The sequence below is a fragment of the Corvus moneduloides genome, chromosome Z, assembly GCF_009650955.1.
Source record: "Corvus moneduloides isolate bCorMon1 chromosome Z, bCorMon1.pri, whole genome shotgun sequence".
NCBI classification, from domain to species: Eukaryota; Metazoa; Chordata; class Aves; order Passeriformes; family Corvidae; genus Corvus; species Corvus moneduloides.
Window position 1 is genome coordinate 45,219,032 of NC_045511.1, and position 24,974 is coordinate 45,244,005.

General features: G+C 35.1%; 1 protein-coding gene across 1 annotated transcript in view; it reads right to left on the reverse strand.

Moving 5' to 3' along the window:
* Positions 1–284: 284 nt before the first annotated feature.
* The window catches only part of SHOC1 (shortage in chiasmata 1), a 45,280-nt gene continuing 20,590 nt past the window's right edge, over positions 285–24,974 (reverse strand). The window contains exons 13-25 of the mRNA XM_032097249.1: positions 24,010–24,186; positions 21,364–21,471; positions 19,054–19,241; positions 14,267–14,339; positions 12,779–12,848; positions 12,014–12,198; positions 11,414–11,519; positions 7,567–7,660; positions 6,395–6,526; positions 4,900–5,049; positions 3,738–3,909; positions 2,964–3,518; positions 285–561 (exon numbers count right to left, since the gene is read on the reverse strand). Coding sequence (XP_031953140.1) covers positions 467–561; positions 2,964–3,518; positions 3,738–3,909; positions 4,900–5,049; positions 6,395–6,526; positions 7,567–7,660; positions 11,414–11,519; positions 12,014–12,198; positions 12,779–12,848; positions 14,267–14,339; positions 19,054–19,241; positions 21,364–21,471; positions 24,010–24,186 — 2,105 coding nt within the window. The 3' untranslated portion in view covers positions 285–466. The remainder of the gene's footprint in view (positions 562–2,963; positions 3,519–3,737; positions 3,910–4,899; positions 5,050–6,394; positions 6,527–7,566; positions 7,661–11,413; positions 11,520–12,013; positions 12,199–12,778; positions 12,849–14,266; positions 14,340–19,053; positions 19,242–21,363; positions 21,472–24,009; positions 24,187–24,974) is intronic.

Below are 24,974 nucleotides of genomic sequence, written 5' to 3' on the forward strand. Positions count from 1 at the left end.
GATGTCAGAAGAAGAGAAGTGGAACAGAGCCCAAGGGACAGCTACAAAGGACCACAGCCATAACTGCAAGAAATCTCTAAGACTTCTGAGAAGCCTTGAGATTCTGGCAGATCTAGCCCATCTTTACATTGGAAAAGCGGCATGCTCAGGCAGCAAACACAGGTGCTTTTGGAAATTTCAGTGAGCCTCAGCATCTGTTTTTTTCCTTTTTTTTTTATGTAAAGAGCGATACAGTACCTCTGTATCACCCATGACAACAAACAGAGAAGCAGAAATTATCCAGCTTCAAGAAACTAGTTTGTTTATTAACATTTGAAAAACATATAGAAGAATCCTGAGCTAGCAAGAATTTCCAAATCCTAATTTCTTTCTAGAAACTAACAACAACAATACTTTATTTATTTTCCTTTAAGGATGTCAAGAATTAAAAAAAAAAAAGTATGTAATATGCAAATGCGCATTCCATTCAAAAGAATTTAAGACGTGTTTGTCCATCTCTTCTTCCAGGGACTCTTTCATATGTCAATCTCCTTTTTTTGAACTCCTGTACTTCTGAAAATCCTGAATGTGAAAAAGAAGTGGAAAAAAGAAAAACCATGATTAACTATATATACAACCTGTATGTAGACTTAACTGTGTGTTTCTCAGAAGCACTAACAGACTTTATCTTTGACTGGTATGTTCCCTAAGAAAAGTACCAACTGTCATAAAATAAAATGTGTACAGATTAATATTTGCTACTTCTTACTGCTACTGACCTGTTTTATGCATATTGTCCTGTAATAGGAATACAGGACCTTATACAAAAATTAATAAATCAACCTACACTATCCTTAACCACAATGTTTCAGAAAATATTTACTGTTTATTTTTATTTCATTAATACTACACTTAGAACTATTCTATAATTGTTGAAATTTAGTTATTTTTAACCAGACATGGTCATGTTTCTAAGTTGTTCAAAAAAGCTACTTACATTCATACTTACATAAGATTCAAGTGCTTTTACAATAAAGTATTTGAGAAATTGCTTATTCAAAACAAGTTACTGTAAGGAAATTATAAATACTATTATATTAATCTTTAAAAAAAGTGTTGTCAGAAAACTCTAACACCGACCTAAGGATTTGATCTGCTCCAGTGGAAATACTGGCTTGGTGTGGTGTCATGAATTATCTGTGGTTTAATGAGAGCTTGATCTGAAGCCTGAAGAAATCCCTGGGGTTTGTTCCCAGTGTGTCTTTTTAACTTGACTTGCTACACATTTCTTAAATTTTTGCTCTCAGAGGCTTTCACTGTATTAAGGTGAAGTTGGGGTTTTTTTGGTCAGTTGGGTTTTTTTTTTCATTTGGTAGGTTGGTTTTTGAATTTTTTATTTTTTGGAGGGGATGTTGCATTAGCACGCAAAACTATTTCATATACTTATTTTTCCCCTGGCTAGTGAATTATAAAGTAGAATAAGCCTGTTCTTCCAAAATCTAAACCAAAAATCACTTTTCCTTGTTTTGATTTGATTCACATTCAAGTATACTTTTGTCCTACTGGGCAAGAATATTACAGAAAACTTATCAGCTGGAGATCACAGTGTTTTCAGAACACTAAAATGTGGTACCAGGAGAATCTGCCCTGATCTCTACTGAAATATATTGTATGTAGAATTTTATGCTATCAGTGCTAGTTACAGGTTACTGAAATATCTGTTACCTACTCAGCAATACTGCAGGTCTCAATTTTTATTCTGAGAAGCAAAAGGTCTGTTCAGAGTTTCTGTATGAACATTTAAATTTACATAGCCTGAAAATTAAAAGAAGTTTACCATATCCAATTAACTTTTCTCTCTTTACCTCTGTAATTACCCAAAGAAGTCCATGAAAGAGTAATTTAAATTAGTTACTTTGGTTTTCATGAATGGGTCTGATTTAATTAGTGAAAGCATTTTAATGCTGTGCTGACCTTGTACCACTGAGAGATTTAATGATGGGCAGCAGCAGACAAATCATAAATGAAGTAACCTGTACTAGGCATTAGGCACTTTTTTTAAACAAACTTAAACTTGGATTTTTAAAAAAAATGTGGCATCTCACCTACAGGGAAATAGAATAATTTAAAAAAATACTACAATAAATGATATGGCAATACAGTCTGACAGGGACTTTCTTAGTTGCAAGACTCCATGGATACATACTATGGCTTATTAAAAAAGGTTTCAAGCTAACTATATTTGATGGAGTAAACCAGGGATAAGAAAATCACAAAAAAAGAGAAGCCTAATATTTTGTGTAAGGACTGTACGCAGTTTCAGGGTAAACAACGTTTGAAGTACATATTATACCATCTCTGAAAATATAAGCTTTGGAATGATTTCAAGTGGAGAGTTTAGCCCTGGAGATACTAGCTAAAAAAATATTCCAAGAATAAGAAAATACATGAAAGAAACTTAGAAAATTTTACTCCATTAGTGCCCACAGCAAAACACAGCCATTAGTAGAATCTGAATTTCACTTTCAGGATTTGCTGAATCTCCTCTTTGTCCTATAGAGAAAATACAGTCTTTTGTTCAACCTTGTCCAAATCTATGTTTACAAAATAATCTTTCCCATAACTTTTAAATGCATTCTGGCATGCTCATTATCTATATTTTAGGCTCTGTCAAAGAGAAAGGAAGCTGAATCTTACACTATTGAAAAACTATATTTTTCAATATTTACCAGGGAAAAATAATGGCAGTAACACAATTCTAGATCGTTTGGTTTAGCACTTTTTAAAAATATATTTTTTATGTTCAAAACAAAACCTGTTAGGAAGCTTTTGTCACAGAAGAAATACATATGCAATTGCTGGGTTGAATTTGATTTAACAACTATTTAAATAAAATACAAAATACAGTCTTACAGATACTCCTTGCAACTTTGCAGTTGAGTAACAAAAGTAATTTCAGTAAAATCTGCTTACTTTGGACCTACCTGTTTTAATTTTTTCTTTTGTCCATAAGAATGGAGAATTTTGTTTTCTCTTTCCTTTAGATGCTCCACCTATTTGTTTAAAATTCAGATTTTGAAGCTCATCCATATCATCAAAGAAATCAGAGAGAAAATCATCATGACCAAATGAATTACGTGGGCTTGTGGATGATGAGTTCCACATGGGCTGGTCAATCTGAATTTCTGGGCTTTTAAATGTTGCATCTCTAAATTCTTCTAGAAAACTCTTAGAGCTCTCCTGAGGTGCACAGTCACTGAAAGTTGCAAAGAAATCCTCTTTTTCAGAGTCTTTGGAAGAATGACCAGAGCTATCATGCATCCTGAAAGGCTGTCTTTGAACATGGAGAGAATTTTTAACATCTAGATGAGCAAAATCTTCACAGTCCTTTGATACAGCAAAGAAATCTGGCTTCCTCCTTGTAATTATATCTGATGAGCATGCCTTCTTTTGCATACAGCTTGGAAGATCAGACTTTAAAAAACCCTTATGATGATTCAGTGGAGGAATTAGGGCTTCAGAATTCATATGAGATGTTCCTGGTAGAGAAAAATTTGAACCATTTTGTTTGGAGAATGAAAGACAAGTTTATTTTTTACATTTTACAGAAAAACAAGATGTCATTGAGCATTTTGATTGCAGTCTGTCTCATCAGAATAACTGACCTTACCATGATGAGAAGAGAAAGATTCTAATACATTCAGATTTTTTACTTGGTTTCAAAGGAGACACATTTCCCTAGTAATTCAAGGTATTACCTGTGCTGTTTTGTGCCTTATCAAGCAGCTCTAAAATCTGACAGTTTTGTTTATTATCAAGATACAATGCGTTGAAGTTATTCAGGCTTTCTGGGTGTGATGCACCTTTCACTGTTTTTTCTAGGTGAGAAGCAGCATTTAGGCTGTATGAAGATATCATGTCACTGAAATGCTGAAGCAATAAAGAAAATATGTCAGGAATGTTTATGGTGCATATCTGTACATACCACTGTCACACATAAAAAATTAAACCAGTTGTTAAGATTCTAAGATGTATAAATTTTTGTTTACTGTAGCAAAAATAAAAGACTTACCAAAGCAGGAGAGGCATGTACAGTAGGCAATATACCACCTGTTTTAAATCTATAAACAGGGTAAGTAACAGTCTCTGTCTTGAAACACAGGAAAAGCAATATCTTAATAAGTTTATTCTCTTTCATTACTCCAAGACTGTAGGAAAGAGTGTCTGCAATGAACTGGCACCTATCACACATCACAGAGGAATTTAACTCAGCTTTTTCTGTCAATAAAGATGGCTTTACACATAATACAGTTATAACAATAGTATGCACAATTTCACATTCAGTGCCCAAATTACCTGTTCATTTGCTCCTTCACCTTAACAGAATGCTTCACCCATTTTCTTGAATGATAAAATATGTGCATTTTTTATTGAATTAAATTATTCAGTCTATAATTTTCCCAGGTTTGAACAGTAGGAGCACATAATTCTTCATCTCTAGGGCTCTGTCAAATGCTTAGTACTATGAATTTCTAAGTGGTGGGTTGAAGGACAGATGGAAGGCCTGGAAATGCTTAATTGGAAAACATTTTTTACATTAGAAAAACACAAAAGCTTGCATGCTGATACAATACTCAATTTAGTGAAGCTTGAGGAGGAAGTTGATCTACTGAGTATTCTTTCAGTTAAGGAAATGCTCTCATTATCTTTTCACAAACATATTGGTGACTTGACAAAATCTGCTGAGAATCAGCAGACTCAGCATTTGGGATATGAATGATATGCTAAAGCCTGTAATTAATTTTTGAATTATACCAGCAAATGCACATGTAGCCTCAGATCAAAAAACCCAAACGAAATAACCACATATGACAACAGAGCAAAAAGATTGATCTAACACATAAAATAATTTTGGCCAACCTTTAAAACTTTTTTCGGAACCTCTGGCAGAAGTTCCTGGAGTTGATCAAAGCTTGCAAGAAATAACCTGTTCAGTGAAGATCCCTTCTTTAACATAAACTGAGCAACCAGAGGATTGATACATGGAAAAGTAAGCAGGCATTTCTCTGTCTGGAAATGGAAATTACTTTGTTAGATTGATACCTGACAAACTTTTTTTCCTTTTTTTCCTGTTACTATAAAGTCATATCTTACTGAATAAGTCATAGAGTATATCATAGAAAAAGAGCTTTCAAACAGTGTACTTTTACAGTCCATTTAAAACTCCTTTTTTTTTACTACAGATGTAACATAGTATCATTTCTGAAAAAGAGTAAGTTCTGCATAACAGTTTGACAAAAAGCAACTCTAAAGATGTTTATTTTCTAAAGTGAATCATGTAAACTCGATTTTAAAATGCATGACCAGATTTACTATTACTTCTCCATTTTAAAGTGAGTTACCTAGATCAATATAAACTGACAAAACTGGTTCTGTTTTACAAAAGTTGTATTTGTTAAGAGCAGACAGGTGGCAAAAGCAGAAGTTGCCAGGGAGAGGATGAATGTCACAAACAAGGCAGCAAGTTGAGAGTAGCTTGTTATCAATGTCGGCTTCCTGTTCCTGACTTTCATACAGCACTGCCAGGATCAAATATCTTTAACAGAGACACAATACAACGACTCCTCTCAGTTTCTTACCAGTATCCTCAAACTCTAAACTGGAAAACCTATAATCCAATACCTCCCCTCTTGAAAGGCCATGCCAATACCTGCTTTATAACACTTCTGAATTTTGTAAAATCCAAAAACAATCTCAGCTTTACAAGACTTCAAAGTTTTCACATAAAATTAACAAATCCATATGTTTTATTTGAAAACCTTACTATACAAGTTAAAGGATATCATATATTTGACTGTGATTGATGGGCCTATTCCAGCATTTTTTGGAATGAGTTAAATAAGTAACTCCGTGAGATAAACAAGTTTCTACCATCTGGTACTAAAGCAAGTCAGCAAGCAATGCCACTGACTTCAGTAATGGATCAGCACTGCTGAATTTGGCTTCCTGCCCAAATGAGCCACTGCATGTTTATCTTTTACAATTTGGGTAGTTTTTTAAACCTAGTGCCTAGAATGGTACAAATTGACAGGCAGATGTGAAGGATAAACATCCCTACAGGTTAATCATGAAAGCACAGGGAAAGTCCAATTTGCCTCTAATTGTGCTGACAAGGATAATGGAAATAATATATATGTGTGTGTGTGTGTGTATGTGTGTATATATATATATCTCCGCATATATACTAGAAATATGCTTATATATATCTCTGCATATATATATCTGCATATACATGTATATACATATATAAAATGCTTATTTGAATAATATGTTTTAAGAGGACAGCAACAAGAAAGCCTAAAACTTTGTGAATCTTAGGAAGAAAACTGTAAATTCATGGGAAATCATGGCAAACCTCAGATGGCAAGACTGAAAGCCAGGACTTGTCCAGCCACTCATGAGGACTGATATTAGATGCTATCAAAATGTTGTCAGCAATCTGACGAATTATCAGCGCTGTCTCTTCAATCCCTGGTGTAAGAACTACCTAAAAGTGATACATAATATTCTTGGTTAAAACTTACTCCAATGAGTGTCTTAATTTGCTACAGAAGTTGAGGTGAAAACCAAAGGTCACCCTGAACACAAAGAGTTGGTACTGCTGAGTAATTAAACCTGATCCATGCTTATCATGCAGACAAACTCCAACCTCTGACCACTAGCCTGGCTGCAAATTACACTCCGTATTTATGCAAATCCTATGTAGGTGAAATTAATTGATTTTTCCTATAGGTCTTTTTTATGTGATCAAATTTCTGGGTATAATATGAGTCCCTAATGAAACAGGCAATTGTGAGATGCCTATTAAATTTTAAGGAGATGTGTAACGCTTTGAAGCTGTAATTTCCACACAAGCTACACTGTTGAGTACACAAAATGAAAAACACTTTGTCCTCTCTGTAACTTTCATGTAATCAGGTAAATTTTATACAAATTTTAATATGCAAATAATAATGACTTTCATAAAGATCTGCACTAAATATTGGCAGTAAATAAGTAAAAAAAAAGTTATTATTATTTAAAAGGATATTACTTCACTCAAAAATTTAAGTTACCAACAATTTGGTAAATTGAATGAAACTTCTGCCCCAATTTTAAAGCTGATTATTCTAGATACTAAAACAAATTTTCGATTCTAGATTTCCTGATTTTTAAAGAAAAAGGTTAATTTATCTTGTCACATTAAAAAAGCAAACCAGCTGACAGCAAATTATTTCTTTATTTCTTCTGTCACATCAGCAACACAATATTGACATGAAATTTCAAATTAAGACATAAGGAGGATTAATATATATTCTAATAACTTATTAAGGGTATTATATAATTCTTTGGCTCCTAGTCATTCAACTGCTATTTGAATCTGATTCAACTTGTACTGCAGTCAACACAGTCTTTTCACTGACTTCAGCAGCACTGAACTAAGATCCTCTTCTATTTTAGTAATTTTGAGCTATTTTATGTTTTCAGTGTAGAAGGCATACTTGATTGAGCTCTTTAGAAATATCGTATCATGAAGAAAAAAACTACCTTCACTTCAAAGTCTTCTGACTTCGGTGTAAGTTCAATTAGAATGGCATAAATTGAGACAAGGTTAAGCAGAGTATTTCCCTTGAGACTGTACCTGTAAAACAGTTTCACTGGATCATAAATATTTAATATGCACATGTAATTATCTCAAACCATTTGTTCCATGTCTTCATAAATATCTGCTTCATTTCCTGGAATTCAGAATACTGGTACAGTTTGAGCATTAATATCTGTGGAAGGAGAGCTAGGATACATTAAGGGATTGACTGCTGAAGGATGGACTGTAAGGAAAGAAAACAGAGTCCATCTACAGCAAAGCAAGTCTGGTCTGAAAAGCAAAGGTCTGGATCAAGGTCAGTCACTGGAGACACTGGAGAAAAAACAGAGAGGAAATTAAGCAACAACTTGCTTATAGAAAAAAAAATCTCAAAAGAGGTAATAAATTAATGTTTATTAACTATGTGAACAAAAGGTGTGCTTCCATAGCAAAAGGAGAACTACCGATGGACTGGAAGAACACTTTAAGAAAGTTTCCCTGTTGCAAACTATATACAGTGGTAGTAACACAGTAATTCACAACCATGCATTTGTAGGGTGAATTTACTTCAAACAGATGTAAGAATAATTCCAGTGTTTCATATCCTTAGAGTTGTGAAATTTCTGGACCCGCACATTTGCAACACACCTCACCTCAGTATCGCCTGCCTCAAACTCTGTTAATTTGTAACAACCATTTCTTTGTCTCTTGTGTAAGACTAAAAATAGCTTTACAAACAAAAACCAACTTTTCGAACATTTTGGTGGTCTCCAGTGATCACTGTTACTTTTATTATTTCACTGAGTTTTTCAATAGGAGCATAACAAGATTGTAACTAAGTGAAAAACTCAAAGACCACTAGAAATATGAGACTACAATATTCGTATTTTTAAGAGAAATGTATTCCTACAGAGAAGTTCAAAGAAAAATGAGTAACAACTTGTTCTAATAAGCTGCTTTCTTTAGGGACAAGTTGGTTTTAAAAATACTAGGATAACAAAAGAATTTCACAACTTACTCTAAACTCAGTCTTTCTCTGGAATAGAAAATAATCCAACAGCATGTATATTGGAGTGATAATGTCACCAGCCTTGATATTACAGTGTCACAGGAGTCCTCACAATTTAGTTCTTCCATACTCTACCATGGAATTTAAATACAGAGTAAAAACTAAATAAATACATTACCATGGCTGCCCACACTTTTAATGAGTATCAATATAATATGCAGAAACCAGATCAAACACAAATACAGCTAAATAATGTAAGCATTAAGGACACATATGGGAATTGGGAGAACTAGCTTTTACTCCCAACTTTTATTTTCTTTGAACTTTAAAAGGTTGATTCACTGCTTCATGCCTCTTTTTCCTTCCTCTAAAAAGAAAGTGTCAATACCTTTTTAGGCTGTTCTTAAGATTTTTTGGGAACTTCAATAATGCAAAATATTGTTATAAACTTCTGAAGTACTTACTTAGCCTATACAAATCATATTACACCTACATTAACTATATAAAGTACAACATCACTAATAGCAGCAGCTTGTAGGAATGTCTACATTGTACTTGTAATACTAATTGATTATTTAATTATTTATCTATCTTTCAGAAGCAGTTCTTCTACCTGCAATCTGTTTTGCTGCATACCGAAATTTAAGTAGTATGCTATTGCTTAAGCTAATATTCTTTATTAAAAGCAGGACAAATTATTCAATAGACTAATTCAGTTGACCATCCAAAATGGGAGGAATTAATATACACATTGGTAAGAGAATACAGCCCGAAATGCATTTAATTGGTTGTTATTTTCAAGTATGCATCCTTTAACTACATTTCATATAATCAAATCACAGGTCAAATGTTACTTTAGTGAAGAAACTGAGAACATTTTAAACTAGTCAAACTGGCACAGAATTTCAGGGTTAATGATTTGTGATGTGAAACAATGCATGAATTAAATATGATTATGAAGAAGAAAGATATGCTAGAAGTCTGAAGATATGGCCTAAAAGTGACCCAACACATAACAGAACTTGGACACAATAGTTTCATTTTTCAGTAGTTTCACAGTACCTGCAAAAAGATTGCAGTACATTCATCTATTGTCAACACAACGTATCGATCTATACTTCCAAAGAGCCTTAAGGAATAACTACTGCTTCTTTCAACAAAGGTAATGCTGTAACTGAAGAAGTAAAATTATTTTATTAAAACTCAAGCAATAAAATACTACTATTTTCTTAAAGCAAATGAATAACATGTACCCTTTAATACAGTTTTTAAACTTACACAGTCTTGATCTTTCTCAAATGCTCAGTTCACTGTAAGACACACTTGAACAATACACATCAATGTAGCAGTGATTTAGTGAAATTAAATTATGTTGCTAACTGCATTGAGCATGACCTTGGTATCCAGGCTTTGAGTTTACAAAAAAAAAGAGGTAATATAGAAACTAAGATAGATAATTTGAAACTCCTACTGACTAACTTTGCATATTGCATTTCTTTTCCTCCTTTCATGATTGTGCAGCACAAGGCAAAGCAAACTCCTTGATGGCCATTGGTATGATCCTAAAATTTCTCAGTGACTTAAAACTGCCAGCAGCACAGCCTCCTGTTGTGTTTTACTAGGAAACACAAGAGACCTAAACGTGAATCTGCCAGCAGTATGGCCTCTAGAAACTTGTATGGGCAGTGTATTCAGACGTTTTAAAAAAACTAAACTATTACCTTTTCTGAAATTGTACAGCTCTTTACTCACCTATTTAACCTCTTCACCAGTGCTAAAAGGAGCTAGTGAGAAAGTAACAAAACAGCGCTCCCAGCTATTTGGCTTATGGCCAGACTGAACAGAGAACTTGAACAAGTCAGAGTTTAAAAGCATGTCAGATTATGTGTTCAAATTTTAAAAGTCAAAGACATAAATTTTTTTCCCCTACTGAACTGCAATAAGACGCAGACCAAAAATGGCTCCACAGCTGACTCGAGGATAAAGCTAGGAAAAAAACTGGCATGTCTCTCCAGCAACATGGTGAAATCAGCTACCCGTATCTCTGTCACCATGTCTGAGAGATATTGTTGCTCTGGTCCCTATTTCTATTTTTCTTTTTTTTTCCCCCTCCATCAGATAAAAGGTAGCTTTACCAGGTATGTATTACTGTGAAAGCAAAATTCAAGAAAATTATGTTAAAGAAATAATAAAGAAGCCCAATAATTTACAACCCTGGCAGTTTTTGTACAGGTTATAGAGTACTAAAAATTAAGTGAATAGTAGATCTGAATTTTATGAATAAATTAGCTTTTGTTTTAAACTTCGTCTCTCCCAAATACTGTGATGCATCAGAAAATAAGATGTTTTACTATTTTTCAGTTTGGGTATTTAGCATAGCTTCACCAGATAAAAACAACAACAACAAAAAAAAAAACCCCAAAAGCAATTTTTACAATGAATTAAATACAAAGTCTTCCAAGGACGAAGAAGCATTAAAGAAAAATAAAAAAAGATTAGCATTACAATTTTCAGAGAAAAGTAGACAATTTAAAAAGTTGTTTTAATTAAAAAGTACCACCTCATTATAACAATAAAAAAAAATTGGCCAATTCTATTCTGGTAGGCATGTGTGTGAATCTCTAGTACTAAATTATCAACTTCAACAGAAAAACTATATTCTTGTCTCTTAAAATGTTAATAGTGTAATTGCAGAAATGTACCTGATAGCTAAGTAAATGACTAATACATGATACAGTAGAACAACATACATGTCCTGAAAATCTGAAAATAAATAGTCCATATAGATTCTTTTCACTCACTTGGACTCAAAAAGCTGAAGAATATCTGGCATATTAAGAAGACCTTCAGTTGTCAGAAATACATATGGAATCTGTACTTCCAGAAGACAGGAACCACCACGATTCCCTGAAACATTTTGTATATGTAAGACAATAGTTTAACAAGCAAAAAAACTAAGGATACATTTAATGGACATATCTTTTAAAAATGCAAGTTTTATTCATCTTCAATAAAACTCTTCCACTCTATAGGTTTTTCCCCCCCAGATTAAACTCTTGAATGCCATTGAAATTACACTTTAATTCAGATTTCTTTAGATCTACAACATTCCCTTAGGATGAGGAAGCGTGGATACAGCTTGCAGAAGCTGTAAACAACCTGGGAACTTGGCACAAGTCTCTTATAAACCCACATGTACTACTACATCCTAGCCAAAACTAGGGTTACACTCAAAGAAAAACACCTCCTTGCTGCACAGATAACCCAGCTCTGTTTATTTAGCTTTATCCTTCAGGACATACTACTCATTCTCTTCCACAGGCACATGAATGTACCATTTTATGGAACAGAAAATGTTTTCATATGTCAGCCTGTTTATTACAATTCTGGAGAGCACTTACCCATTTGTACTGTTTCAGGGAGGGTGGTTTTAAAAGTCATATAAGTAACATTCAGATTTTTGCACAGATTTTTCCAGCCAGAATTTTCAGAATAATCATATTCCATTACTAATGAGAAGTGTGTCCAAGGGAAGTCAGGTCCAAGTTGCTGATTATGTACAATAATGCAGGAATATCTACTAAGGCTTAAAAAACCCCAACAGAACATGAATAAAATTACATGCAGGTAGAAGTACCCTCAGAGCAAAATAAACACAGTGTTACTTTGATAAATTCTAACTGCTAAAGTCTGTTTACAAAAAAATATTAACTCTTCCTGCCTAAAGTTCCAACTCCCTTAAAAATTCATTTAAAAAATAAAAGCTGTACTCTTCTCCCTACAATCATCTCCCTGAAATATATTTTCCAGAAATGTCGTAATTTGCCATTTCTTCTGTTACACTCTTTCACCACTTTTCCCTAAAACATGAAAAAATCATGCTTTTCTACATATTTCTCTTTAAAAGTTTTTCTAAAACATGCAAAACAACATATAAGGCTAGGAATATGCAACTGTTTGTCCTCTGAGAGTTCCTCTGAGCCTCGCTAAGCATTTTTCTAGAGTGGACAAAATTCTCCACTTTAAAAATGAAGGTGTAGGTTCATATAATGAAAACTTCACTTCAGATTGGAAAGTGCCATAGAAATTAAAAAAAGTAACTAAAGTTTCACTGACCTTATTCCTGACTAAAGAAATTGTTCTCAAGAATCAAGAATTTAACTTACCTGCTTATGATCTCTTTGCAACCTAAATGGCTTCCTTTTTTCTCAGAATTCAAATCCACAACTTTCAAGCCTGCTTAAAAATAATTAAACAGTTGATGAAATAAATGAGCCTCTATGTCTACGAATCAATCCACAACAGTAAGTAGCAAATGTGGAACAACACAAGTTATGAAAATTTTAAGTATTACATACTCTGTCTTGCTGAAGTCCTACACAATTTCAGTTTGTATTGTACTGTTGGATGTAATGATTTAGAAACTTCCTTCTCAGAACCCAAGGAAAAAGTAACACAAACAAGTTTCACTTCTCACAAACTCACAACCCTGTTACCTTAAAATGAATAATTAAAGAATAATACAACAGGAAGTACATTTGCTCCTTTATAGGTTAAATTTCTTTATACTTTTTATACATTTGAAATTTTAACTGAAAGATGTATCTAAGAAGGAATATCGGTATTACACAAGTGCTTCTTTTCAAAAGTGTAGTTGGATTGACCTGTGTTTGCAACCAAGTCTTAAGATCTTAAAACAAATAAAACCCTTTTCATTAAATATTATTATTAGTAAAAGCACTGTGAACATGCCTCCTCCCTTTCAAAACATTCTAAAAGGCAGTCTTTCTTCTTTTAAGAGCACAGGAAATCTTAACTTTATTTTTAAAGGCAAAAGAACAGTGTAGTACATGACACGTGATAAAGTTCATGCCAGTAGGATTTATGAAAAGGGATTTAAAAAAAACAATATAAAAGGATCAATTACTTGCTCTAAACATAACTATAGTCTCAAATTACAATTTTTCTGAAACATGTTTGTTTTACCAGCTGAATTTGCAGTGTTGAACTAGCTTGTTCAGAAATTACTCACAGGTAAAATGCTGAAATGATGAAAATGCTGTTTGTATCAGCGGGGAGGTGGGTTATTGGAAACAGAATTTTTTTACCTTGATTTTTATATATTGCTAGAGTTTATGCTGACATACTTAACAAATTAGCAAACAGGATCAGCAACACATAGCTAGGGGAAAATATGATCTGTACCCAACTACTCATTCAAGGCTTTATGCTGGGGAGTTTAGTCAAGACTTTTAAAATCTAACTGCTCTGAATAAGCTTGCAAGGAAGAAAGCATGAGACCAATGATCAGCTAAAAACAATGAGACAATCTGATCAAGATAACAGATGCAAATATAATTAGGCAATGGGCTAATTGTTCTGTTAAAAAAATCTTTGACTCAACAGATACATTTCACTCTCTTGCAATAGAAAACATCATACCACTCTTAATCAGGAGAAAATAAAATTAAAAAAAAGAAAAAAGGCTGATGGAATAGTTAGAAAATATTAAACAGTGAGAAAAGCATGCAGAAAGGCTCCTGATGAGAAGAAAAGGGAGAAACACCTGCACCAAGCATTCAAACAAGAATGCAGCAACCCACAGAATAACAGCAACTTTTTATTTCAAAATTATACATAAAATAATTATTTACCTTCTATCATAGATAATGGGTGAATGAAGGCAGCTTTTTCTCTTTCAGAGTCCATCCTTGTAACGATTAGTATCTGTATGAAGACAAGTAAAAGAAAATCTAGTAATATAAAAAAATTATTCTTTCAGCCTGCATACATCTTTCTTTCTCCTTTGCACAGAAAACACAAGATTGAATAAACAGATGGCAAAAATAGAAACTTTGGAGTTTTCCACAATGACAATCATAGAATATCTCAAGTTGGAAAGGACCCAAAAGGATAGAGTCCAGCTCCCTGCTTCTCACAGGACTACCTAAAACTAAACCAAATGACTATGTCTAAGTGCTTCTTCGACATGGACAGGCTTGGTGCTTTAACCACTTATGTAGGAGTCTGCTCCAGGGAAGACCACCCTCTAAGTGAAGAATCTTTTGCCCAATATGTCTGAACTTCCTCTGACACAGCTTCATCCAGTTGCTTGTGTCCTATTGCTGGTCACCAGAGAAGATACGCACCTTCCCCTCTGCTGTCTTGCTAGAGGAAGGTGTAGGCTGTGATGGGGTCACGCCTCAGCCTTCTCTTCCCTAAGCTGAACAAGAGAAGTGACCTCAGCTGCCCCTTCTCTTGCCCTTGAGGCCTTTCAATGTATCTTGGTCCCCCTCCTCTGGACACAGAAAAGAGACAAGTTTGATAGCCTCCTTGTATTGTGGCACCCAGACCTGCCCCCAGCACTCGAGGTGAGGCCGCCCCAGTGCAGAGCAGAGCGGGACAATCCCCTCCCTTGCCCGGCTGGTGATGCTGTGCCTGATGCACCCCAGGACACGGGTGGCTCTCCTGGCTGCCAGGGCCTCAGTCAACTTGCCATTAACCCAGACTTCTAGTCTCTTCCCACTGCACTCCAGTCTCTTCTCTCCCAATTTTTATGTATAACCACAATAGCCCCACCCCAGGTGGAGAATTTGGCACTTGCTCTCAGTATAGTTCATACAGCTGGTGACTGCTCAGCTCTCTAGTCTGATTTTTCTGTAAGGCCTTTCTACCTTCAAGAGAGTCCACTACTCCTCCTAATTTAGTATCATCAGTAAAATCACTTAATGTGCTTTTGATTCCTGTGTCCAGATGACTTATAAAAACATTTAAGAGCACTGGCCCTAAAACTGAGCCCTGGGGAACACCACTGGCCACCAGCCTGATTCCATTCACTGCAATTCTTTGAGCTCAACCAATCAGTCAATTGCTCACCCAACCCAGTATTATGGACTTGTCTAGCTCTGTGATGAACAGTTCATCCAGGATATTGTGAGAGACAGTATCAAAAGTCTGCTAAAATTAAAAACCACACTCACTGGCTTCCCTTGGTCAACTAGATGGGTCACCTTGTCGTAAGTGGAAAAAGAAAGGAAATTAAGTTGTTTAAGTAGCACTTTTCTCTTGTGAGCCTGTGCTGGTTGTGGCCAATGACTGCACTGTCTCATGTGTTCTTCAGTAATTCCCAGAACAACCTTTTCTATAATTTTACCAGAGGCTTCCTTCTTTCCCTTCTTGAAAACTGAAACAACATTTAACATCTTCCAATCAGCTGGAATCTCTCCAGACTCCCAAGACTGCTGAAAAATAATGGAGACAGGTCCCACAATGACAGTTTTGAGCTCCTTCAGTAGCCTGGGATGAACCCCATTGGGCTCTATAGGTCTATGCACATCCAGATGGAGTAGCAAGTCTCAAACAAGTTCAGGATTGGCTGAGAGTTTATCATCATCCTCAGTCACAGTCTTCTAACACTGGTCTCTGGGGATGGAAGACAGAGGCAAGAAAAGGCACTGAATGTCTCTGCTTCATCTACATCCCTGTTTGTGAGGTGACTAACCTTGTTGAGCAACTAACCAATGTTGTCTCTGATTTCCATTCTGCTCTTGACTGATTTAAAAAAGCATTTTTTGTCATCCTTCACAGTGCTGGCCAGCTTGAACTTCAATTGAGCTTTGGCCACATAAATTTTCTCCCTACAGGAGTGAACAGCCTCTCCATAGCCACTTCATGTCACCTGTTCATAAGTGACTTCCAAAGTCCACACATGTTCCTTTTCCACCTAAATTCTAAAAGATCCCTGCTCAACCATGCCAGGCTTCTGCCTTGCTTGCTTGGCTTTTGACACGTTGGAATTGCCTGCTCCTGTACTCAAAAAAGATGGCTCTTAAAAAGTGACCAGCATTCCTGGACCCCAATACCTTCAAAAACAGATTTCCCCTGGATCTTACTAAGTAGCTCCTCCAGCGGTCTCAAGTCTTCTCTCCCCATATTCAAGGTCAAACTTTTGCTGGCAGTTTTTCTCCAACCATCAACAATTTGGAACTTGGGTGTATGTGTGCATTATTATTCTGAATAAAGCTCTTCTAGAAGAAACCTTAAATGGGAATATTTGATTGAAAATAAAAATGCTACTTAAAGGTAACTGTCTAAAGATATTATACCACACTATTACTATTGTACTAGACAGATTTGTCACATTACAAGCACTATCCTTTACGGAGACAAAACTTCAACTAAAGATATCTAGAATTTAGTCTGCAAGGTACTGATGTACTGGAGGGAGGTACTGAATGTATTGCTGAACTAATTAGAAAGATTTTCCAGTCCGTAGATAGAGTCATTAAAGAGTTCCTGCCAGAGATCTGAGATTCATTAAATATTGCTTAAGACAAAAATATTGAAAAGGATTAGAGTCTACCAAACTGACACAGTAATAAAAAGAATCACCACCAGAGAAGGTGTTTGCCTTGTCCATCATTTCAACCGATACAAACTAAACATGTGCCATATGACGTATATAAAGAAGAATATGTACCTACATACATACACCAGACTTTCTGACATGACGATCTCTGAACTTTTATGCCATTGTATAGACACTTTTTGTGGTGTACACAAGATTTTTAAGAAGGCACACAGCACTGTCTGTTTCTTAAGACTAAAGACATAAGATAATCATATGTGTAAATATTAAAAGCATGTTAGATCTTGCCAGAAAAGAAATTCTGGTCAGATAGACAATCATAAGGCAGATTTCAATTTTCCAAGTAGGTGCACAGAAGAGCCACTTGACAATCCATTGGCACCTTTATAAGCAGTTTTGGACAACTGCATTTAAAAATGTAGACCTGCTTTTCTGCACAATTCAACAGGAGACTCATTATATGTTCATCTAATTATATGCTAGAAATTTTTTGTCATGTCCTATCTAATCATAAGTACAAAGATAATGAAAGATAGAGCAAAATTAATTTTTTTTTCTAAACCAGCAGTAACTTCTTCCTTATAAAGGAAATGTACCATTACAATCCTGCATCAATAACAACTTTGGCTAATAAAAGGATAATGCGATTATCATATTTCACATCATATTAACTGATACTGATGTGTATGATAGAACAGTAAATAGTTTATTGAACGCAACTTTTACTTCTTATTAAAACCAAAATACTCCTACCTGTTCTGGCTCATTGAAACCTGTCTCTGAATGTTAGGAAACAGTAAACAATTAATAATTGTTAATGAAATCATATATAGCCTTACATTGCACGCATATCTCTGTATGACTAAGTGAAGCAAGCAAGTAAAAGCTCAGGAATTATAGCTAAAATTTTTAAAAAATCACAGCTAGTAGAGTTCAGAAGAAAAGCCAAATTATCACTGAGCTGACATCAAGATGACAAAGTTCTCATAAGCCTCCTACTACAACATAATCCTAATGTCACAAAGCAAAATGTGTTGCTCTTAAGAAGAAGAAAAGGATGAAAAATCATCTTAGTGTGTCTGTTGAAGGGTAGACAACAAGACAATCAATTTATTTTTGTTGCTTTGTTTTAATTTTAAGTTCTAAAAGGGTGTATAATAAGCTGTTATATTGTTCTTCTCAGCAAAATTTAATCAAAAGATGTACAGAGCACCTACTGAAACTCTTAAAAGAAACACAAGAAGAATAAATCCTCAGGAAGTGAAGTATGGAAAGAAGCTAAAATAAAGTAAACTTAAAGAGATTTTTTGGCTGTGTTTAGGAGCATAAATTCTATTCCAAACAATTAGAACACTTAAACACTATGCATTTCATTCTGTCTGTTTCCTAATGTGATCAGTATTCTGTAAAGAAACAATAAATATTCTGTAAAGGAAAGAGGTATTTTGCACTGTGTTGTATCACCCAAAATACTCACATATCCAGGAAAGAAAATATTTGGATAATTTGAATATCGTCCAAAGCCCTGTCTTCCATGCCCAAGTTATCACTCACAGATATTTGCTTTTTATGTAACTCAAATGCCAGGAGGTTGGCCTGATAACCTCTGCTTAACCAGTGTATCTGCGGATAACAACACTCACACTCTCCTTGGTGTATGTGGAGTACACCACAGTGTACAATCACGCAACCATGACTTGTGCTATGATTCTCTCCATGTCAGATGATCGATACTTTAAAGCAAAAGGTTATATCATAATTTTTAGTTACTGATGTGATACAATATACTTATCAGGAAAACAAAACCACCTGCAACAAGATAAATCCTTGGCAGTGTTAAAACTCTTTTGCATGTTATTTCATGCATGCAACAAGGGGAGATTTGATCAAACAAAAACTTGTACTGCTGTGACAAAGTTCTTAAAATTTATGTTACCCTTAATAGATACCATGAGGTAATTACTAGGCTTTTTTTCCATACACAAACACTTGTTAAAACATAGTTTTGCAATTATTTATATTATCTGGAACAATTTTGTTTGCTAAGAGAAATTGGTTACATTGTTTGTTAACCTTAACACTGTGCTTCTCTCCATAACTTTTCATCCAATTTAATATTTCACGCTGAAGTGCTGTTATTTTGGGATGTGTTTCATGCTTTTTCTGGCTGCTGTATTGCACAATCTTCAACTGCCTCCAGATATTATTCAAACAGGATTCTAAAATGTTTTTATAGATATCCTTTGCCTTGGACAAATAACCTGTTAATAAAGCAACAAAAGAAGTAAATGCAGTGACAAAAGATAATTGTCAAGCATTGTGTTCAATATGTACATCAATTTAAAATCTATGTGACAGTATCTTGCACAAAAACAGATGAAAATTTAATGACTCCCCAGTATGGAAGGAGAATATGACCACTAATCCTGTACATAAATGGCATTTTTAAGACTTTATGTAGTATCTGCTATGTAACTCCAGCTAGAATTATACAAGATTATATCCTAAAGCTGCAGATGCTAGCAGCAACACTGTTACATTTAATTAACCTATATCATTTATATTAAGTAACAACAGTATTTCTATCACCATTGTCTAAAGCTTTTTTGTCCTGTGTTTACCTCTCAGATAACTCATTATCACAACTATTCTCAACTTTGAATGATGCCTTCTGTGTATAAATGGTGAACAATGCTGGTGTTATTTGAAAATGCATAAAGAATAAATACACCCAATATAACTACATGACAAATCACACAGCACAACGTCATGGGTTGCAGTGTATTCTACTACCATCCTGATGAGCTGTTGAAACCAGGAGGGGCAGTGTTTCCTTGCCTCCTCCCTCTGGACTATTTTCTGTTAATGAGCCCATCAATGCCTGGCCGCATGACTCATCATCCCATTGGGACATGCTCCACCCAGAAGGAGGAACCAAGCATTTCATCCTGGATATAATCTGAGATTCTGAGCACCACAGCCACCCTTGCCACTGGATTCCCAGAGGACAGGAGCTACACAGCCACCACTGGACCTTCCAAGGAAGAGCAGACCCCTCTACAGGACCACCACTTCAACAGAACCACATCCAACACTTCAGGAGGACTGCAGCCACCATCTTATCAGACTGCTACTGCCACCCTGACTAACAGGGTGTCAGGTTGTATCCTGACTCTGTCAGTTTGAACCAGTGTTTTCTGCCTTTTTTTAAAATTTCCCTATTAAATTGTTATTCTGACTTGGTGCCTCCCACTGGTTTGTTTTCAAGCTAGTACACACAACACCACAACGGTGAAGACATGAGGCCTACTTAGTATCTTGCTCAATTTTCTAATTTTTTTTCAGATCTTTTTTACTTGTACAGTTTCCTGCGTGAGCTGTTGCTCAGGTTTGGAAATACAGGTGGTTTCTGTAATTCTGAAATATCATCTAGGAGTGGTTCTGCTACAATAAACAGTGGAGGAAGAACTGTTCATTTTTTCTTTCTCCCATCCTTCTACGTCATTTATAGTAAGTATAGAAAAGAATTGTGCCTAGGATTCTACTTATGTATTCATTCTGTATTCTTCTTCCTACTCTTTTATTGTTTATAGAAACATTTTAGGAAATACAAAATAATTTAATTTTCCTACAGTTCAGTTCATGGCAGATGTCTTACATTTTACATCAATTTTAAGGAAACACCATCCATCAGGGGATAGTTCAGACTGAAATTAGATGCTCCGAAGCAACTTTATCTCCTATAAAGACAGAGGGAATCTGACTTTCCTAGGGCATTCGTAAGCACTGACTTCAGCTTCTTATGGATCTATCCTGATAGAGGTATCTGAAAATTCACAATACACAACTATGGGAATTTACAAGCTCAGCACTATCATTTCAGGCATTAAACTGGGTTACAGTGGATTGCCATATTCCAAATTTGAATAAGACCAGAAAAGCTCAAAAAAACCTTCTATGTAAGCCCAATGTTGTACTTTTAAACTTCCTTCCACATGACACACTAGATAACATTTAAGATTTTGCTTAAAATGCTCTCAGATTTAAGTACTCACTTCCATGAAGCCTAATGCTATTTTGTGTGGAGAGTGTTCCACACTCACAAAAGATATATGGCAGATAGGGAAGGACTTGACATTTTTGCATTCCTCCATTTCCACACAGAGATTCCAAAGAAAATTTGTCATTCTGAGATACAAGACACATTACACATGTGGAAATTCTTAACAATCCATGGAATAACATAAACAATGGTCTATTAGTCATGAACTAAGCATATACCCCAATGGCAAAGAGTCACAGCTACAAACATGAGGGACGGTCAGCAGAACACACACAAAGCTTTGGTTTTCTGGGTATCATTATTCAGTACTGAAAACAAACCTAGAGCTGTATCCAAGCCACATGTTAGTAGCAGATCTCGAACTGTCACTAGCAGGTGTACCAGAGCAGCATGTCTGAACAGCATGATCTCCTTCTCATCCATTTTACCTTTACAAATAGAAGACAGAGGTGTGGTCTACAGAAAATTTTACAACTCATATAACATATGTATGTAATCAGTTTAAAAGATCCTGGTATCTAAGCATTTTCATTAAACACACTTAAACATAGATAACCTTCAAAGGTTAACTTTCAGATCTGGTGGTCTTTCCAAATAGCTTAAAATATAGCATAACTTCTCCCAGGTCCTCTGACCCAAAGCAAGTGGCACACAGGGAAGTGTTTTTGAAAGGTGTGTACAGATACATGGGGCTTGCTGGAGCAGGAGATAACAGTTCCCCATGGCATATCATTAAAACCACATTGCTTTACTGATTTTAGTGTGGCAATTCTCTACACCTAATTAACGTCTCATGATGAGAATCTTCACCTTCAAGAAGGTAAATTTGGATGACATCTGCTTCTTCTTAGACCCATATAAATCAAACCATTTACGGGCTTCCTATTCTGTATTATGTATCCATTTTGAATATATATTCTAGGACTTGATTGAACCAGACCGAATTTCTAGTCTGAAGACAGAAGGTATTTTTGGGAATTGCACACAGGTAATAGTAGCATTCACTATCATAAACCAGATATTTTTGAAAACTCAACTGCAGAGTAAGCGTGCTTAATAATGAAATACATACTTCAAGATGCTAAAAATGGTTGAGGAAGATAATTAAAGTGTAAATTACTACAGCTGAAGGTGCATTCTAGGAGGAAAATAGTAGCTAGTTCTGTGTACTGGGATTAACATAACTTTTAATTCAAAAAGACAAGCAAAGCACTTAGGAAGGAAAAATCAACTTAAGGACACAGCATACAGAAGGACTTAGCTGGAAACTGCATGAAAGGCTAAGATCTTGCAACTACTCTGCATTGAAATACAGAAAGTGAATGTTCAGCTCTGTTAGTGAAGGTGCTGAAACCGAAGGACTATGTCCAGCTCTTTACATCAAACACCATAAAAACTCAGTGAGGAATACAGGTCATTTAGAAACAAAGTAACACAGTTTTATGATGAAAGACTGGAGCACTTGGTGATAGTTGATGCAGAAAAGACCAGCAGGTGAATAATAATCTGCTAAGAGATCACTACCAGCATAGTAAGTGATTGTTTTCTATGTTCACTCAGGGATTAAGGGGCAAATAGATCAGAATACTCTGGAGCAAAGTGGAATAAGACTGGATATTGTGAAACTATTTAAGACAAGGAAGCAAATAAAAGAAGTATGTTACCAGGGAGATTTTGGTATCTCCTACAGAGATAGAGAAATATTCATTAGGAATGAATAGGATAATTTCTTCATTGTTTCTGTGGGCCTTTCAGCAAGAAAGTTCTTGTTTCCTTCTGTTGCTTTAGTTGGGAAAAAATGCAATTTCTATAGCATGTAAACTGCATTTGAGAGGATGTAAGTCTTCTTAATTAATCTTGAGTTGAAATACAGACTCCTACATTTTTTTCCGTGATTCAGAGAAGCAGTAGTAATTCTCTGTATACTTTTCTCACTAATGTTTTCCTTTCTGTGATTCACTGATACAGATATAGATACCATGTTTGTCCCTCATGTTTGTGAAGATGGTGTTTACTTTTTTTGTAAGCTCCTTCACATTAAGAGAACACTGCTGCTGACAATTTTAATATGGTAATATTATAGATCACAGGCTGTCATTCTGCAGGGCTAACTACAGTTTCTTTTTGTTTGCCTTTTTTCTCATTTGTGGTTTCATGGTCGTTAATGTTTTCTTTGAGAAAAATACATTCAGCACAGAAAGTAATGAAGTTGAGACAGCAGGCGTTTATTGCATAATCTGCGACACAATATCGAAACTTGGCAGGCGGTAGACAGCCTACTATGTTATCCTTACAACTAGTTCTCAACTATGAGCTGTACAACTCGAAAAAGAACACAAAATAACAAGTAACTTTCTAAATGTTCCTCAAACATAGTCTCTATTTTGTTATGAAGTTTTCCTGACTCTCTCTTTACAGTCAAAAATCTTTGTAAGGGGTCTCTAACTTTGTTGACTTTCCTTTTCACTTTTCTGCGTTTATTGGGCTTTCATATCCCACATAGGAGAGAAACGAAGTCAGAAAGAAACCAAATTATTACGGATTTCTTTTCCTTCTCATTTCTATATGGGCATAGTATTTGGCAGCATGCAGGTGTGATAAAATATAGCTACTAAAAGAAAAGAAACAACAAAACCACACGGAAAACTTAATTTTAAAATCTAGCATGTGAAAAAATTTAAACATTGTTTGCTATAGAAATGACATTTCTGAAGCATATGTAAAATATTTTAAAATGAAATCCAATTAGAATACTTTTATATTGCAATATGAGGTTAATAAATGTAATGTTGAACCACGAGGAAACACTTTTAAAATAAAAGAAGAAATCAATTGTTGTAAGTCTGTAAGATAAACTCTTAAAAGATTTATCATTAATTTATAAAACATCTTGAATCTTGTGTCACCAATTAAATCTGTATTGGTTTTAAAGAAGAAAAGAAGAGATGTTTTTTAAAAAGACATACCTTGTTTAAAATTATCACATATCACTTTCTCTTGCTGTTTTAAGAAAAACCTTGTATGATCAAATTTAACACTGTCAAAGCTCCAAATAACAGAAGCAAGTACGCCCAGACATGTCAAATCTTTTAGTACAGGAATGGCTGCTTCTTCCAAGAGGCAGTATGCCTGGCACTGGCTTTCTGGATAACACAATGAACAAAACATAACAATAAAGTTTGGTTTCACATACCATGACTGGACATGAATATTCAAAAGACCTAGCAAAACATTAACAACTTTATCTTGCTCATGAAAGCTGCAACATCAATGGAGAAAAAGTTGCTTGCCACAGAGTCTCCTGAGTGGCAGCAATCCGCTGATCCTCACAGCAGGCAACCACACTGTTCCACGCATTTCATAACAGGATCAAACTGCATGATGAGAAGTTAGGATTTTCTACTCCTGTGACTCACACTAAGATTGTTCTACTACTCAATTGTTCTACAGCCTGCTTCTACATTGTAGTCACTTTCAAAATGCTAATTTTTGTTTTGACTGCCAAAAAGCTTTAATTTTTCCCCCCAGCTGCATTAAAGGAGTCTTGCTTCAAAATTTATTAGGAAAAAAAAATTAAAAAATAAGCTTAGAGCTATGATTCCCATCTCAGATGGGAACAGATGAAAAGACTACTCTACTCTTTCACTGGTTCTGTGAAAGAAAAACCCATTAAGCACATGGTTGGAGCAAATGCATTTTCATGGAAAACCAAACTCATCTGTGCTAGGCCTACAACTTCCTAGGGCTGGGTATTCTTAATTTGAGGCTGTAAAATAGCTTGGATAAGTATTTTATGGATTCTCCTCTACCATTTATACTGCATGAGAAAAGTGTTGTCAGCTATGCTTTTTGATACAATGCCTTGTACAACAGCCAGAGTTCAAGGGGTAAGGCCCAGTCATGTATGAGATAAATCCATAGTTTATTTCTA